The sequence below is a fragment of the Rhinoderma darwinii genome, chromosome 5 (assembly GCF_050947455.1).
Source record: "Rhinoderma darwinii isolate aRhiDar2 chromosome 5, aRhiDar2.hap1, whole genome shotgun sequence".
Lineage (NCBI taxonomy): Eukaryota > Metazoa > Chordata > Amphibia > Anura > Rhinodermatidae > Rhinoderma > Rhinoderma darwinii.
In genome coordinates, this window is record NC_134691.1 from 143,442,632 (window position 1) to 143,461,706 (window position 19,075).

Sequence of the window (19,075 nt, forward strand, 5' to 3'; positions counted from 1 at the left end):
GACTGTCAAAGCAGCTAGCAAGTCTGAAAAGGGTTTTTTAAAATCCTGCTGTTGATCAGCAGGTGGGACACAGCAGCAATGCTTATGTTTAGAAAAATTTCTGATCACAAGCACTTAAACCCTCAGGTTTAATAGCAATGCCCTAATTTTGCCATAGACTGCAATATTGTGATATTGCAGTCTATGGCATAAGCGATCTAATGATCACAAATTTCAAGCCCCCCAGCAGGGGCTAAAAAATAGTAATAAAAAATGTTTTTAAAACGATAAAAAATTATATACAATTTCATATCACCCTTTCCCTAGATCACATATAAAAATAAATAAACATAAATATATTCGGTATCCCCGTGTCCGAAAATGGCCGAACTATAAAAATATTTTTCCGGTACAGTGAACGCGTAGCGGGAAAAACTGTCAAAATGGCCGAATCACAGTTTTTTTGCCAATTCAACCCCCCAAAAAAATTGAATAAAAAGTGATCGAAATGCCCGACATTCCCCAAAATGGTATTAATAAAAACGACATCTTTCCATGTACAAAAAGACGCCTTACACAGCTCTGTACTATATACAAAGGTTATGGGGGTCACAATATGGCGATGCAAAAACATTTTTGTTTCTTTCAAACATTTAAAAATTTTTTAAAGGTACTAAAACATAACAAAAACTATATAAATTTGCTATCGCCATGATCGTACTGACCCACAGAATAAAGGTAATGTGTAATTTTCACCGTACAGTGTACACCGTAAAAACGAAACCCATAAGAAAATGGACCTGCTGTTTTTTTCCAATTCCACCTCAGTCTGAATTTATTTCCAGCTTCTCAGTACATTGCAAATAATATTAAATCGTACCGTCAGCAAGTACAATTTGTCCGGTAAAAATTAAAACCTCATATGACTGTGTCAATTAAAAAATAAAAAACTTATGACTTTTTGAAGGCAGGGAGGAAAAAAAACAGAAAAGCATAAAAACAAAAATGAGTCTGGTCCTGAAAGGGTTAATATATGTCCATAAATTAACAATATAGTCTAACCCTCTTCATCCAGCACATGCATGCTCTGCGGCAATTGTCCCCTATAAATGACATATTATTTCATCTGGCAAAAAATGTACTGATGATATGTGGGATAAGGGTAGATGATAATGTATTCTGTAGGTCGCAGAAAGTCTGATACCTGGTATAGAGGAGGATCAGTTTACTGTCTGATCAGCACTCCATTGGCAGCCGGCTGTATAATGTATGCCGGTCACTCTTTCAGCTCAGCTGTCGGAAGAGGAGAGGAAGTAATGACACTCCGTGATTGACTGCACTTGGCAAGTGTACAAGAAGACTAAAGCACTGTTGTTCTTCATCCTTCTTTTCTATGGGTCTTTCAAAGCACCAAACCAGAGTATAAGTAATGAAAAGAGTCATTTGTGCACATTATCATTTTACTCTATTATTTTGCAGGTCAGGAAACGGTTTTTAAGTGCCTTGGGGAGGGAATTCTTGATAATGCCTTTCAGGGATACAACGCATGCATTTTTGCATATGGGCAAACAGGTATGAGAGTGAATGTAAATGTATGTTTTAAATTTGCTAATATTAGTCCTATAAAGAAACAACAACAATACTCTTCTAATTAATATATATCTACCTAAGATGCTGGAAACTATTACTATTAGGCTTGTCAATTATTTTCTATATTTTGTCTTTCATTTTAGTCTTTTCTGTCATACGTTGAATTTGTATTTTTTTTATAGGTTCAGGAAAGTCTTTCTCTATGATGGGGACAGCGGACCAGCCTGGCTTGATCCCACGACTCTGCTGTTCTTTATTCCTGAGGGCAGCAGAGGAAGAAAATGACTCTCAGACCTTCAAAGTGGAAGTTTCCTACATGGAAATTTACAATGAGAAGGTCAGAGATCTTTTAGACCCCAAAGGGTAAGTGCTTCTACATTTACATATATTCTCAATAAACTCTTTCAAATTATTGGGCCATGCAAAAAGTGAAAAAATTGCCGCGTCCATATGTTACATATAAGCGAATGAGATTTTAGAAAACATAATGCAAACTTCAAATCTGTCTATGTGTCAAAGGTGTTTGGCATTTATGTCATATTTTTAAAATGAGGCATGTCAAAAGCTCAATTATACAGAAGCCGAGGCATAAGCTCTAGGTGGCGCAGAGGTATCAGTTGCATCGGAGCACTGGTGGCGCATGATAGGTTGGAGAGCCCTGTTATATGTTTTGCATAGAGTCCTAAGAGCTTGCATGCGTACTTTAAGAAAACAAGCTGCCAGTATATTAGGCCCCTTCTACATCACGTTCATAAAATCCACACTCCCATACGTCATTTTTGATCAAAAGGAGGTTCTGATTTTGGCACAACGGTGAACCGACACATTGCCAAAGGCTCTGTTCACACTAGCATCATGACCTCTGTTTATAACGGATCTATGACAGCTGCGGCGTATCTGTATTCAAATGGATATCCAGCGACTCTGGACGGACCCCAGAAATTAATGGGGTCCGTCAAAGTCCAAGTATTTTTGATCGCTGCAGACTGCACTATTCTTGCCATTGAATATACTGGAAAGGCCGACAGAAACCCCAACAGTAGCCTCAACTGCAGGTGTGCACGGAGCCTAGGGCAGAGTTCACACTACATACTTTCCAGCAGAGTAAAAATACCCTTCTTAGCATTTTTGAGGAGTATTTTTAGCAAAGGAGGAGTACGTAATTTGCGGTATTACAAATGACTAATACATAGTGATACGTGGTGTTATAAACTCGCTATTTATACAGGGAAACATTACTATAACCTAAACAAATACTTTCATGAATAAATAGTGAGTTTAGATAATTCTTGCACCTCTTTTATAATCCACACTGAACAGCAGTGTGAACAATACCTTGAAGCGCGAAGCCTGTCACTCTGGGACCAGGGCAGAAGACCATGCAAAAAATTACGTCAAAGCAAAAATAGTTGATATAGTGGAACTTACAAAGTGGAACTTGTCACTTGCCCTGCCTGTAGCCTCCAGACAATCGTTTTATTTGAACTGCTCAAATCTGTGGTTATGGGGGGCTTAGTATAACACTGCCAAATATAAGCAGTACTATTCAGCGTCTCCCTAAAACAGAAAAACATGAAGTCCAAATAAAATGATGGTTTTTTTTGTTTGTTTTTTATAAAAAAAATTCTTACCTTATTAGAATTTAATGTGCAGCAGTGTCAGGTGGGATGTGCACAGATCCCATCCCAGTCAAGCTTGGTTTACACATAGCGGTGAAAATTCTGTTTCTTTTTTTTTTGCCTGAAATCGTGGCAAAACGGCAAAATTTAGTCACAATTTTTCAAAAATTGCAGCATAATTGTTCAGTTTTGCTCCTGTTCATGGCAAAAAAAACACAAAATTTTCACAGTGACCTGTGAACACTGATTAAAACATATGAGCATATGGTTAAGGTGGAGAAAGAGAGAGACCCCCTGTAGGGAGGTGATTGGGTCAGCAGCAGACATAAAGGAGGGGCAAATGACCCTGGGGAATCACACTGCTGGACAATTCACACAGGCTCATAAAAACGGGCTGGGGGGGAGGGTGAGAAATGAAGAGTTGGCAATGGAGGAAGGGATGGATGGCGCAGGGAAAGGACCACAGCCGTACTGGACTGGCGATCATATTACATTCAGCTCTACCTCCTGTGAGGACTCTGACCCGGGTGCTGCCACAGCAGAAATTTGTCTCCCGTCTTCTGTGTTCTCTGTCCTTCGAGGCCCCTCTAAATTTTGTGTTCCACCAGTTCAAGACAGGTGGGCGTCTTCTAATGATTCCACTCAGTTGCCCACATAGAGCCTAATTGGCTCAGTGGTACAGGGCTTGACTGACGTCATTAGGAGCTGCCCGGCAGTTCCACGTTGGCACGGTACGGAAGTTTAAAGAAGCATAAAGAGAGGTTCTGAGAACCCCCCCCCCCCCACCCCCATATGTACTTCTATTACCTTTCATGCTGTGCCGCCAGTGCCTTCCTCCTGCTCAAAGTGAACTCTGTTTCATGCGTAAGAATACCAGAAGAGACTGATTTCAAAGCCTTTAGGAGCCTTACAGTCATCAATGACGCCTGTAGAAGCGTTAGTGCGAACTCTGGCTTAGGGGAATATTTCCCCTTTCCCTTGTGCCCAAATCAAATCCTCCTTCTTTTTTTTTTTCGTTATCAAAACATTTTTTATTAGAAAATAAACAAAGCAGATAAAACATTACACAAAATTGCAAAAGTTGGCACACAGTGCAATACAATAAAGTCAAATTGTAAGAAATGTTACAGAAACATATGAGTAATGGTAGGAGGTAGCCTCCCAAGCATCAAAATAATAGGAAGTAAATAATAAAATCTAATGGCAAGTAACAATACCATAACTACAGCAAAAGTAGTGCAATATTTAGGGAAACCAGTCCCAAAGACGATTAGTAATGACACGTTTAAGTGCAAATTCTAACACAAAGTTACATAAACACAAGACAACAAAGGGAAACACAGACAGACAGAAGCACACAGAATTTGGCGAGATGAGTGTTCAATATAGGCCATCCAACCAAAGAGGCATATCAGGACCCCCCCGGAATTCAGACCATACTGACCAAGTTCGAACAAAAACCTCGGATTTACCACGATCAGCAGACATTAACTCCTCCATCCTCATAATCCCATTCAGTTCCGTTACCCATTCCTTCAAGGAAGGCACAATACTAGACTTCCAATGACGTGGAATGATCAAATCCTCCTTTTGATTAAAAAAGTAGTACAGTAGAAGGGGTCTCCAAAACGTGATGTGAAAGGGGTTTGAGTACACAATTATTGCGTTTTTGCAGGATTTTCATTCAGAACAACAGTCTATGAATTAACATACCAAATCATTTTTCTAGGATGGGAAAAGGAGAAACTAACCCCCTCACTCTCCTATGTGTTTAGGGTCTTTTTCCATTCTTCTGCATGCCTTTTTGGAAAAGCATATTCTCTCTCTATGCCTTCTTAAAGGGGCTTTGTCACCAGATTATAAATTCCCTATATTGTACATGATGTGATCGGCGCTGTAATGTAGATTACAGCAGTGTTTTTTATTTAGAAAAACAATAATTTTTGACAGAGTTATGACCTATATTAGCTTTATGCTAATGAGTTTCTCAATGAACAACTGGGCGTGTTTTACTATATGGCCAAGTGGGCGTTGTGGAGAGAAGTGTATGACGCTGGCCAATCAGTGTCATACACTTCTCTCCATTCATTTACACTGCAGATAGCGATATAGCTATATCGTTATGTGCTTCCACATAAACACACACACTAACATTACTGCAGTGTCCTGACAATGAATATACATGACGTGATATCTATTCAGAATCCTGACCACTTCTGTAGCGTCTCTGTGAGACTACAGCACAGCACAGCGAGATCTCGCTGTAAATGACAGTTTACAGAGTAATCTCGCGAGACTACGCCTGCTGTGCTGTAAATCACAGAGAAGTGCAGAGAAGTGACAGGAGTCTGAATAAACATCACGTCCTGGCTGGAGGTAATGTATATTCATTGTCCAGACACTGCAGTAATGTTATACTGTGTTTATGTGGCAGCACATAGCGATATAGCTATATCGCTAGTGCTGTGTAAATGAATAGAGAGAAGTGTATGATGCTGATTGGTCACTGATTGGTCAGCATCATACACTTCTCTCCAACGCCCACTTGGCCAAAAAGTAAAACACGCCCAGTTGTCCATTGAGAAAGTCATTAGCATAAAGCTAATATAGGTCATAACTCCGTAAAAAATGATCGTTTTTCGAAATAAAAAAAAAACTACTTTAATCCACATTACAGCGCCGATCACATCATGTACAATATAGGCCACTTATAATGTGGTGACAGAGCCTCTGTAAGTGGACGGGCTCCTGGTGTGGCGCTAGTCCTGTGCTCCGCGACTGAGCCAATCAGATGTTATCCTACTCCCCTCTCACAGCATGCAGTCTCAAAAAACAGAGAGTGAGGCAGAAACTGCAGCTGCTCCCTGTCCGCTATTTACTATATTACTCTAGGCAGGTGGTTATAAATGAGTGATTCTCATCTCTATCCATACTCTGACGATTGTTTTAAGTCTGCACATTGATTTGTGGATGCGTGAACCACACATAATGTTGCTGGACATTATTTTTTGGAGAACCATTTCTAATCTTGTTTTGAAGATCATTTTGCTGTGTTTTGATTTCAATTTATAATTAATATTTGCTTATTATCCCTATCCTATTTATAAAGAGCAAAAAGGAGGTAGAATACGAGTGTCGGGGGGGGCACTGAACAGATGGCTGGGACAACCATAGAAGTGCTATCAATTTACAGTATTTAATATAAAATGCTGTTATTAACTCCTTGTGTGCAGTCTAGGTATAATTATAATAACCAAATGAAGTTTATCAATGGAACAGAAAATGTAGAGAACAATGAGAGCCAAAAAATAAAGATGGCCGATCTATAGAGTAAGCATTATGATCTGCAAATCCGTTTATCAGTAGTAGGTTCATAGAACGTTAGTCTATTACGTATACACCACTTTGTCGTGTCTCATAGTGTGGCACATCATCTAAAATAGTGGATATTGTATTTTTATTCTAAATTTAGTTCTCTGTTTATACAACATTTTACAAGCATCCCCATGTTCACTCCAGTCAGTAATGACCATGACTTGGACTAATGTCTCCTGTTAGTATGACCTTTTTTTCTTATGGAGAGTCAACATATTTCTTAAATTTTTTTAGTTGTCCCTTTCTACTTTAACTTGTGATCCCTATGGCAATAAGCATAATTAACCCTGAGTGATTAAAGGCTTATATAATTCTTTCCTATCTGACTTGTGGAAACTTTATTCTGCCTCCTATTATATCCAGCTCCACCTCCAATACTAGAATTAGCACTAATACTATTGCCGGTCACACGGCCCTCTATCGGAGGAAATGAATGCATTGCCATATTCTAAATAAGTGTGCGTGATCTGTAATTATGATTAGGTGATCATTCTAAGGACAGATGTTTTTATAAATTGACGTTATTGATTATAATCTCTTGTGAAATAGATGTCATTATTGTATCATCTGTAAAAAGGGAGAAATTACAATGGGGCTCATGGAGAGGGTGAATAATAACTCGATTTCACCCCTTTCTTCTAACCTTTATAGGCTACTCTCTTTTCACAGGCACTGTAACATTAACATTTTACTTTTATGTTTTAACAAAAATGTGAGGTGCACCTGTGAACTATCCTGTGAACATAGACTTCTTGGTGTGTCCTGTTTTAATCAGCAAGTGAGCGATGGAGACCAGAAATGGGAGTGACAGGAATGTGTGAAAAAGAGTAAGGCTCTGTTCACTTCTGCGTTGGGGTCCCGTTTTGACTGAGGTTTCCGTCAGAACGGGACCCCGAGCAGACACAAACTGACACCGACGGAAACCAGAGGTTTCCGTCTCCATCACCATTGATTTCAATGCCCGTGGTTTAATTTTGATTTCATCACCTGCCCGTGGTTTCCGTTTGCCTCTTTTGTGCACCGGACCTGCCCTTTTGACGTAAGCAATAGCGTAGTCGACTACGCTATTGCTTCCGGCAAAACGACTGATCCGGTGCACAAAAGAGTCAAACGGAAACCAGGGGAACCGGCCCCATCACCATTTAAATCAATCTGGTTTCCGTCGGTGTCAGTTTTTTGTCTGCTCGGGGTCCCGTTCTGACGGAAACCTCCGACGGAACGTCAGAACGGGACCCCAACGCAGATGTGAACAGAGCCTTAAAAGGACAGTGATTATTAAGTACTTGATGTTTGAAAAAAAAGGGTTAGGCCCCATGCGCACGACCGTATTTTTCATCCATCCGTAAATTCTGTCTGTAAGAATGGATCCGTAGTAATTTATTTTCATCTGTAAATAATTCGCATTCACGGAAGGGTGTCCATAAATATGTTTATAGAAAAAAGATGTGGTTATTCAAAACCATACCTAAACATACCCAAAATTGCAATATAATATAGCACGGTGCCATTCCTGATAAAGAATATTGAAAAAGAAAAAGAAAAAAATGATCCAGGAATATAGCTAGGCACTCTTGGGTTGGATAAAATTTAACAAAATATTTTATTTATGAATCCAGATAATACCGGCAGTATAAATTTATACAACAACAGTTTAAAATATTTTTCTCCTGGCCAGGAAAAGAGACATATAATAGCACCTCTATGCTTCTATAATATCACCTCATAAGTATGTATATAAACATCATATATGCATGGAACAAATTTGAGAAGATAACAATATTCAAAGCAAAAACGCTGGGTTATGTTCACACTTGCGATTTTCAACCATATATGTTGTTTTTATCACAAAGTGGCCAGAGTTCCTATATAGAGTGGTTGGTAATGATGTTTTGAAGACATTCTTTTTATAAGAAGTATAAATCTCAAAATAGGAAGACAGTCCCATATATTAAGGGGATATAATTTGCAGCATATCTTTTTCCCTCATAAGCGGATCCTTGATTTTTATGTATATCTTATGGTGATAGAGAGTCCTTTCACAGACCTGTTAAGGTCAATATGTAATATATAAATCTTATGGTGATAGGTAGTCTTTTCACAGACCTTTAGGGTCAATATGTAGCCCTCAATCTTAAGCTTTAGAGGTTTTTACCTTGAACAGCCAGCGAATGCCAGGAATCCTTGCATGAAAGCAGTCGGTCCAATAAATGGAAGGTCAAGATCTTCACAAAAGGCAAAATTCACCTGTATGGCCATACATTTCATTTAAGCCTCCAAATCTCCATTATCATATCAATTGAGAATTTTTTCCCCTCGGTCTCCACGGGCATTCGCCACTGTACTCCGAGAGACACAGGCCCGGCAAGGCAGAATCACACGCTGGCAGCCAGGTAAGTTTAAAATTCTATCGTATATCTCCTTTCACGTGGTATCTCCAACACTGGACAGGAATTCACAGGGCAGAGGGTAGACGTCACTACCCGCCCTGTCTGATTGAGACAGCTGACGCGTTTCATCCCAGTACGGGATTTCTTCAGAGCCATTTGACAGATACTGCCAAACATGATACCTTTATAGTATCCCAAAGTTCATTCATTGGTTCCATGGTTGTACAGGTAATCTTCCATGGGGATAATCCAAAAAGCATTATAGGAGTCATATGTAGATCTTTCATAAAATACAATGATCAGTTTCAATAAAACTGAAACTGATCATTGTATTTTATGAAAGATCTACATATGACTCCTATAATGCTTTTTGGATTATCCCCATGGAAGATTACCTGTACAACCATGGAACCAATGAATGAACTTTGGGATACTATAAAGGTATCATGTTTGGCAGTATCTGTCAAACGGCTCTGAAGAAATCCCGTACTGGGATGAAACGCGTCAGCTGTCTCAATCAGACAGGGCGGGTAGTGACGTCTACACTCTGCCCTGTGAATTCCTGTCCAGTGTTGGAGATACCACGTGAAAGGAGATATACGATAGAATTTTAAACTTACCTGGCTGCCAGCGTGTGATTCTGCCTTGCCGGGCCTGTGTCTCTCGGAGTACAGTGGCGAATGCCCGTGGAGACCGAGGGGAAAAAATTCTCAATTGATATGATAATGGAGATTTGGAGGCTTAAATGAAATGTATGGCCATACAGGTGAATTTTGCCTTTTGTGAAGATCTTGACCTTCCATCTATTGGACCGACTGCTTTCATGCAAGGATTCCTGGCATTCGCTGGCTGTTCAAGGTAAAAACCTCTAAAGCTCAAGATTGAGGGCTACATATTGACCCTAAAGGTCTGTGAAAAGACTACCTATCACCATAAGATTTATATGTTACATATTGACCTTAACAGGTCTGTGAAAGGACTCTCTATCACCATAAGATATACATAAAAATCAAGGATCCGCTTATGAGGGAAAAAGATATGCTGCAAATTATATCCCCTTAATATATGGGACTGTCTTCCTATTTTGAGATTTATACTTCTTATAAAAAGAATGTCTTCAAAACATCATTACCAACCACTCTATATAGGAACTCTGGCCACTTTGTGATAAAAACAACATATATGGTTGAAAATCGCAAGTGTGAACATAACCCAGCGTTTTTGCTTTGAATATTGTTATCTTCTCAAATTTGTTCCATGCATATATGATGTTTATATACATACTTATGAGGTGATATTATAGAAGCATAGAGGTGCTATTATATGTCTCTTTTCCTGGCCAGGAGAAAAATATTTTAAACTGTTGTTGTATAAATTTATACTGCCGGTATTATCTGGATTCATAAATAAAATATTTTGTTAAATTTTATCCAACCCAAGAGTGCCTAGCTATATTCCTGGATCATTTTTTTCTTTTTCTTTTTCAATGTCCATAAATATGGTCCGTAATACATCCGTATTTACGGATCTGCTAAAAAAACAGGGAGGAATCTAGGGTAATCCCCTGGTGTTGCATAGCAATGCTTCGGTAATTACGGACGGCTTCGGTAATTACGGACGGCTACGGCTGCACATCCGTAGCGTCCGTAATTACGGAAGTGCCCATACACTTCTATGTAGAGTCGGTGCCGTAATTACGGTAAAAAAAAGGACATGTTCTATCATTTCTACGGCACGGACACCCATCCGTAAAAATACAGAAAGGTGTCCGTAGCCCATATAAATGAACGGGTCCGTAATTACGGATGAAAAATACAGTTGTGTGCATTGGGCCTGAGAGCAGAAAAAAAAGCACACCATTCCTCTGCACACCATGTTGAGGAAGCAACACATGTAATCATCCTCTATCAGAGATCCATGGATGGCTGCTGCTTTCTCTTATTGGACCTAGAAGTCAAGCCTATTGGTGGACGTCAGGGACCCAGAGTTCTGGAATGTTTTGAATAGTGTTAAGACTGCACTAGTCCTACTGAAGTAGTCACAAGGGAAAAGCTGCTGTACAAAATTCACCCAGGGCTGGGTACTGTGAAAAACTGTCTCGAAAGGAGTATAGCAATACGTTTCCCTGCAAAGAGGCAATGATCTGGTGAGCAGGCGCACTTTTGTACACGCATTCCTGATCTTTGGTCCGTGTAAACATGGCAGTGATCAGCCGACAAACGAGCAAACGATCATTTGTCGGCTAATTGGATCTTTTATGTTGCCTAAAACATTATTGTTTTTTGGCAGCACATTTTCCCATGTTCTGCCGACAAGATTTAAACTGTATGGGGACGATCTAACGGATTAACGATCATTTGGATGTGAATCTTTGGGCTATTGATCTCTCAACACTGCCCAACAATGTTTTTATCATCCTGAAATTTAAAAGGCTATGGACACCGTTGGGATCTTTTTTTTCTTTCGGATCTTTATTTTGTGTCCAAAAATATGTTTTCTAATTTACTTTTTTAAAAAAATAAAAATGCAAATAAAAGTACACAAAAAAGCATTTCATAAAATAAAAAAAGAACCTAAAGTAGCATTTTTATACAAGCAATTTTACTACTGTCTGTATTGTACATATTTTACATGTCTCGGCCTATTTACCTCTTAATCAAGCTATGTGTATTTAGCCAAGTATTTTTTTTTTTTTAGAAGCCGACAATCCCTTAAAGTTAGGGAGCACAAGGTTTTGGGACCATATGTTGATGGTTTATCTCAATTAGCTGTAACTACATTCGAGGTAATGTATTAACACGTTCTCTATTTATTAAAGGTGAATAACAGTCCAAACTTTTGCATACCCAATTCACACTCCAGTTGTCTTGAATACATATCCTGAGGCTGTATCTTTTTTCATAGTTACTGCCTGTTTATAAGTGGAATTTCTGACTAGTCACACAGATAGATTTGCCGTTTGGGTCAATTCAGATGCAGCCATATGATCATAACGTGGCACCCCCCCCCCTCTGTGATCCTATAATCTGCCAACCAATTAAATGTAAACTGGTTAACTGTACTTTGCAGCAGAATATCCTTTCTAAATGGATTATTCCGAAACAAATTAATTGTTAAAAACATAGAAGCAAACCGCGCAACACGCACTTCTTAGGCCGGTAATAAAACATTGACGGCTGTTTAGGAAATTCTCCTGTTTATACAAGGGCAATTAAACTAATGTTGCAATGTCTCTTGCATGAGTAATCATGTTATGAGGCAGGGATCATAGCCAAGTGATAACCCTTTCCACTGTTTTCCTATGGCCAGCAACATCTCTTCAGCATAATGTTGCCTATTAACTAATAAATAATGTTTCTTGGTCAATGACTCTTAAAATAACTGGATGTGTTTACATGCTATATTAAAGGTATGCCGGGTATTACCGGCAAAATCGTGTGGCTTTTGGCCACCACAAGTGAGCAGGGTTTCGGCTGCATGCAGATGCCGTTACATAGGACCGTACCCTAAGGGGGGATTTACACGAGCGTGATTTGCGCGCGTGCAGTCCGCGTTTTTTCTGCGCGCCACGCACAGCACTATAGAAGTCAATGAGGCAGTTCAAACAGTGCGTGTTTCTTGCGCAGCGTTTGTTCGCTGCGTACTATACGCGTCAGGTTCAATAACTGCGTATTTCGCGCATCACGCACCCATTGAAGTCAATGGGTGCGTGAAAATTACGCATGTCATACGGTGGCAGCAGCTGCGAACGCGCGTTTTTCACGCACTACACGTTGTCTCTATGCTAAGGAGTTTGAACTAACTAGTTGAAACCAGCTGAAAAGCAGGAAGTAGCTTAGACAGCAGGTTTTGAAAAAGAGGCCAAACCGTTTGCAAAAGCACCACAAACACCTTGCAGGCATGCCTCGGCAGATTGATGTGGCGAAGCTCATCAGGTTAGTTCAGGAGCGTCCGGAGGTCTGGAACACCCATGCGGAGTCGTACCATGACCGCACATTGAAGGAGGCAGCATGGGAGCAGATAGCAGAGGCGCTATTCGAGCAGGAGTGGGCCGACAGCCGCACCCGTGACCGCCAACGAATTGGTGAGTGGATATCTGTGTGTCGACATTGATGTGTATAATGACATCCATATTGGCTATTGCGTCCCTGCTGAATAAATGCCTGTCATTGGCAACGTTTTCGTTCAGTGGCATCTTTATATAGTATCATCAACTTAGGTTTGTTCTTGTGTAGACGTGTGGTACAGTAGTTTATATGCACTGTCTGTGTGCGCAGTCACATCTGGTGTGTTTATTGAATGATGTGTTCTTTATTATTCATACAGTGGACGATGTAAAGAGACGGGGGCGCAGCTCAAGGGATCAGTTCCGTCGAGAATATGGAACCGGCGGCCGTAGCGGAGAAGGTGGAACACGAAAACGGCGCTACATTTATTACGACCAGCTGTTGTTCCTGCGGGAAATAATGGACATGCAACCGTAAGTACTCGTTGTTGTCCCTTTCTGCCCACGTCACCTTCCAAAAATGTCAGATACGCCAAAGCAGCTTTGTGTTTGCACATTAAATTTGGTTCCTCAACTGACGTGTCCCCTATATTCTAGAACTAGCGACACTCTGGATGCGTCAGAAGAGGAGGCACGGCCCGAGTGTAGCCAGACGTCCGAATCCGCCGCTCCCCTTGTCGCCCTAACCCCGGAGGCCACCAGAGAGGATCCTGGTCCGGTCGCCTCAGCGCCTGAAGCAGGACAACCGGAGCAAGTGGCACCTAGCCATGCAGCACCCCGCCGCAGACGCCCTGTAAACCCACCCGCAGGTGCACAGGTGGACGCCCGTGTTCTGGAGTACCTGCGGCGTGCTGCTGATGAGGACAATCATGATTTTTTTTGTCGGAGCATGGCACCTTTGATGCGGCGGGTACCAGAGGATAGGTTGGTGCGGCTGCAATCCAATATGCTGTCGCTAATCGACAGTGCGACACCCCCGCTAAGTCCAGGCCGGTGCTTTACATCAATAGAGCACTGGCGTAGTGTCTATATGCCCTCAGCGCGGGCCCATTTGCCAGGGCCCTCCCAACCTGCCCCCGTCTTCTCGCAGATGGCGCAATACCCTCCTGCCCCAAGATACCTCTCCCCTGCCCCAATGCCTGGCCCAGTCCGTCACTTTCCTCCATACTCCCTACCTGGCCCAAGTTTACAGGCTCACATGCAGCCTCAGGGCTACCCACCGCAGTATCACCCACACTATGCTGTGCAGGAACATCCTCCTCAGGGCCGGGGACAGCATAGTGGTGCGGAACTGTCTGGTTACAGCTCGCCGCCCCATGCCTATCAGAATCTGTAGGGGCAAGTGTGTTCTAAGGCCACATGTTACAAACCCATGACATGCTAGGAATCCGTACATGTTTCTTTTGTATATGCATCATGTTGGTGCCATTATTTTTTCGGGTATGTTTTCCCGCGTGTGTATTTTGCTGGTATGGCGTGTATGTGCCACAAACATAAACGCAAAAGTTTTATATATTTCACTTCCGTGTGGACAATCCTTTTGTTACCTTGCGCACCATTTCTACAGCCTCTACCGCTATGAAGTGCCATGTTGTAAGCGGTTGGGAAGGTATGACATTTCTCCACCACATCGTTGAGGTCTTCGTTGGTCGGAAGGGGTTTGGAATACCAGGAACTGAGGTGTAATTAGTATAGTTAGTGTTTGGCCATACCTAACTTTACTCACCCAGAAAGGCGCGCAGACATATAGGGCAGGAAATACATTGTCTCCACAAGAGGATGTTATGTCCATGAATTCTTGGCGTCTAAAAAGGGTATTCCAAGCGCCTTCCGAGCTTTAAGCTCGCAACCCACGTCAAGGGGCCTCAAGTTTTGCGAGTCCCTAACCCTCCCCCCCCCCCCCCAAAAACAAAAAAGGTCTAGAGGGATAAACAGACGTTCGATAAAATAATAGTAACTTCCCCACACCTCAAATGGCAGCCTTCTGCCAGGTTACATCTCAAGGCTGGCTGTCAAAATACTCCGCAAATTGGTGGCGCACTCGCTGGCCACATGTCGGTGGCCACCCAGGCCGAGCAGCCTGGCCCAGGCTGGTGGTGGGTGCAGATGTTACCATATATTCCCCATCATGAGCGGCATCATGGATGCGGGTAAAGTTGTGCAGCACAACACAGGCTTTGATCACACATGTCACATTTGACGGGGACATTTGCATTGCTGTCATCAGGACCCTCCACTTGCTGGTCATGATGCCAAAGGCGCATTCCACGACTTTCCGTGCTCTGCATAGGCGCTGATTGAAAATGCGCCTACGGTTATCCATGGCCCTCCGCGCATATGGACGCATGATGTGTCTGCTGAGGGCAAAACCTTCATCTGCAACCATAACATAAGGAACGGGTGGACCGCTGGTGCCAGGGAGGATGCTAGGCTCGGGGACATCAAGTTGGTTAGACATTAGACGATGGCCCATTCTGGACGAGCGAAAAATGCGGGCATCCGCAGAGCTTCCATAGGACCCGATGTCCACGATGGTAAAGCAGAAATTACAGTCCGACAAGGCAAGCAAGACTATGGAAAAAAACTGCTTGTAGTTGAAGTATCGAGACCCAGAGTGGAGCGGTTTCTGCACACGGATGTGCTTCCCATCGAGTGCACCAATACAGTGGGGAAATTGGGTGTCTGTTTCAAACTGCTGCGCTATGCGAAGCCAGTGTTGGGCCGTAGGCTGAGGGATCACGCTGCTCTTCAATCTCAGCCACAGGACCACACAGGTTGCTGGGACAATGCCGGAAATAGTGGACACTCCAAGAAGGAATTCAAAATGAAGGGAATGGTAGCTATTGCCGGTCGCCAAAAATCTACAGGAAATCATACAAGCAAACCACAAAGCAAACATGTTAGGTAGGACATTAAACACCTAAAAGAATGTGTAACCTGGATAACAAAACAGCACATACCGTAAGGTGACAAGGAGACGCTCCTCTGGGGAAATACAGCGTCGCATGTTGGTGTCCTGATAGGTTATTCCAGGCCGAACCAGCTCCAGCAGCATATCAAAGGCAGGCACAGACAGGCGGCAAAAGGCGCGAAATTTCTCGGGGTGACGACGGAGGTCAGCAAAGAGGGTATGAAAATGCCCTTTAGAGGTGCGTTGGGCCACTATTGGGTGAACCCACATCCTACCTGATCTCCGCCGGTGTGGCCGTAGAATGCTACCGCGTTGGCCAAACCTCCGGGATAGCATCCATGCTAATAGGACACGGGCCAGAGAGCTAGGTGGCATCAATGCAGTGTGGCAGACAAACTTCCCGAAAATACTGGTTGCAACACTGGGTTGCACCCAAAGCACACAAATGAATTAACACAGGTGCACACATCAAGCAGGGGTGTTGCATTCTTGGCCTTTTTGGAGGCTGTCGTCAACAGAACAGCTGCGTGCGTTTTTTACACGCGCAGGAAAAACGCAGGTCTTACGCGCGTATTACACGCATACATGGTTAAAATACGCATTGCACACGCTGCTGAAACGCGCGCAAAACGCCGCGTTGTTTGCGCGCGCAAAAACGCAACGTTCGTGTGTATCTGCCCTAATGCTTCCACCTCAATTATGACTATATGGCTTTTTTAAGTGGAATAAAGGACAGCTAATTCGTGAATGGTAATTTCTTAAAGTGCTCGTCTCTGTTAGTCAGAGAGGAGAGTCACTCACAAAGATTGGCTCTTGCTCTGGCAGACCCTGCCCTTCCATATTTGACATGGTTGGCCATTCATTTGCCGCTGCAGGGGAACGGTATGGCTGGCGGCAGCTTCGCGGAGTCGGCTTCTAATTGAGATGGGGTTGTCTTTAAGGTATCTTAATAAACATGACTTTCTGAATTTTGAAGCAGGCCAAAACTCTTATCAATTCATTATCAGAAGGTTCTGGATTATGAAGTGTCTGTACAGAAATTGAGCAGGTTTAAAAATAGAGCACTTTTGCTGACAATGTAAGATTCTGATAGTAATAACACTTTGAATTTCCGCATTTGGGCTGCATTAGATTATCTTTGTTGGTAATAAGAAGATAGTACAAGACACATGTGACACTATTTTGTAAGTATCCTGCATTTCTTTGATCCTTATGTAACTTGCATTGCATTTAAAAATCCATACCCGATTACAGCAAGTTCTGAACAGCCCGACAAAGTTGAGGCCAGCGTTAAGTTTGGTTACCAGAATTTATATTTGGCTTCCTGATAGGGAATTCAGCTCTCTCCTGACATGTTTGTTTTAGTAAATACTTGTATTCCTTGGGAAGTAATTCTGGAGCATCTTATCTTGCATCTCTGCATTGTACCGCCCCTCTGTTATTCCTCCTGGAGTTGTATGAATAAATTGACAACTAATTGATAACATAATTTATTTTACTTTAATCCAGTATTTCTTTTTTAGGATATTGAATCTTTAATGTCCGAAGGGAATAAATCTCGCACTGTTGCTGCAACAAACATGAATGAAGAAAGCAGCAGATCGCATGCTGTATTTAATATTATTTTGACTCAAACTTTGTATGACCATCAGTCTGGTGTAAGTATCTGTATAAATATTTGTAGATACATTGAAGTCCCAATAAAGTTTATAGCATTATAATACAGTAAGGGCTTTTGACATGGCAATATTATGGCTCTGTCTATGATCTGTATGTTTGGTGCCAATGAGATCAGGAAAGCCTTCCCCAAAGCTTGGACCCAAGAATCCAATCCTATAATTTGATCAAAATGTATATCTCCTTTACGGAGCCATAATAAGGGTGTATGCACAGATCCTTAAAAGTTATTTTTCACTTGATGGTGTATGACAATACTCTTGAATATGTGTGCTACATTTTAATATATGTATAATATATCAGTATTGTACATATAATGTTGATTGTAGAACTCAGGAGAACGTGTCAGTAAGGTCAGCTTGGTAGACCTGGCCGGCAGCGAGAGAGTGTCCAAAACCGGTGCTGCAGGAGAACGCCTCAAGGAAGGAAGTAACATCAACAAGTAAGGGCCGCTCCCATTGTTTTCACTTATACAAATTTTTATAGACAATAGCATTATGTGAATCAGCAGATGCAATTTTAATTGTTGAATCTATTTTCTTTTCATGTCAAAGAAGTGGAAAAAGTGTGAGACACTGAACAGCTTTAGATGTTTGAATACGGGATCATACATGTCAAAATTACATTCACATATTAGGCATGGTCTAAACCAGTAGTGGTCAGCTCGAGATATTGGTGCGCCGGGGGGAGGGGGGGGGCGATTTGGGGAAGGGGAGTTCTCGCACTTATTACTTTTTACACAGCTATATTTGTGTCCGGTGTTTTCACCATATATTTTATTTTGCTAAAAAAAAAAATACATTCAAGACAGAGATCTGGTTTTATTTTTGCCTAAATTTTAGTGGAGGCAACAGGTGTTTGAAAAAGTGCATACATAGATACATATATCATTATCCGGGGGAAGGTAGATTCACCATATGAAGTTGCTATCCCCTGGGGGTTGCATGTCATTTACACGGGGGCCTCTAGCTATTTTTTCAGCTGTGGTCCGTGGTGGTCAGGTAGAAATAAATTTGAGCAGGGCATAAATAGACTAAATATCTCACTTTCTAGAAAAAAAGCAAAGGACTGTGGTCAACGTGTAGATATTTTCGAAAATGTCAGCACCCTCCACTTCTACTTGGGCTATGCCCTTCTTGTTTTTCTTCATTTGAGCATCCATCATTCTGTATTTGTATGATGATATACGGGTGCACATTAGATATGTTTTTTGTTTTTTCTCATTTTTCCACTAAGGTCACTAACAACTTTAGGATTGGTTATATCATCATTGGCTGATCAAGCTGCTGGGAAAGGGAAGAACAAGTTTGTGCCATACAGAGATTCTGTACTCACGTGGCTTCTTAAGGTAGTAATCCAACACATTTCACAATTTATTAATTAAGACCTTTTTACTACCTCGATGTTCTTACATGTAAAATCCAGTAAAAATGTCCCTCAGTCATATTTCCTTTCACTGCACTCCCTATTTATTAAATTCATTTGGGGCACCTCTCATTCTAAACTTAAACTCACTACCCTACAGCGCCCC

General features: G+C 41.7%; 1 protein-coding gene across 6 annotated transcripts in view; it reads left to right on the forward strand.

The window, feature by feature from the left end:
* KIF13A (kinesin family member 13A) overlaps positions 1-19,075 on the forward strand; it is a 223,616-nt gene that overhangs the window by 83,012 nt on the left and 121,529 nt on the right. For all 6 annotated transcript variants that reach the window (XM_075826597.1, XM_075826595.1, XM_075826598.1 and 3 more), the window contains exons 5-10: positions 1,459-1,551; positions 1,752-1,932; positions 11,648-11,735; positions 17,391-17,525; positions 17,874-17,986; positions 18,781-18,892. In XM_075826597.1, coding sequence (XP_075682712.1) covers positions 1,459-1,551; positions 1,752-1,932; positions 11,648-11,735; positions 17,391-17,525; positions 17,874-17,986; positions 18,781-18,892 — 722 coding nt within the window. The remainder of the gene's footprint in view (positions 1-1,458; positions 1,552-1,751; positions 1,933-11,647; positions 11,736-17,390; positions 17,526-17,873; positions 17,987-18,780; positions 18,893-19,075) is intronic.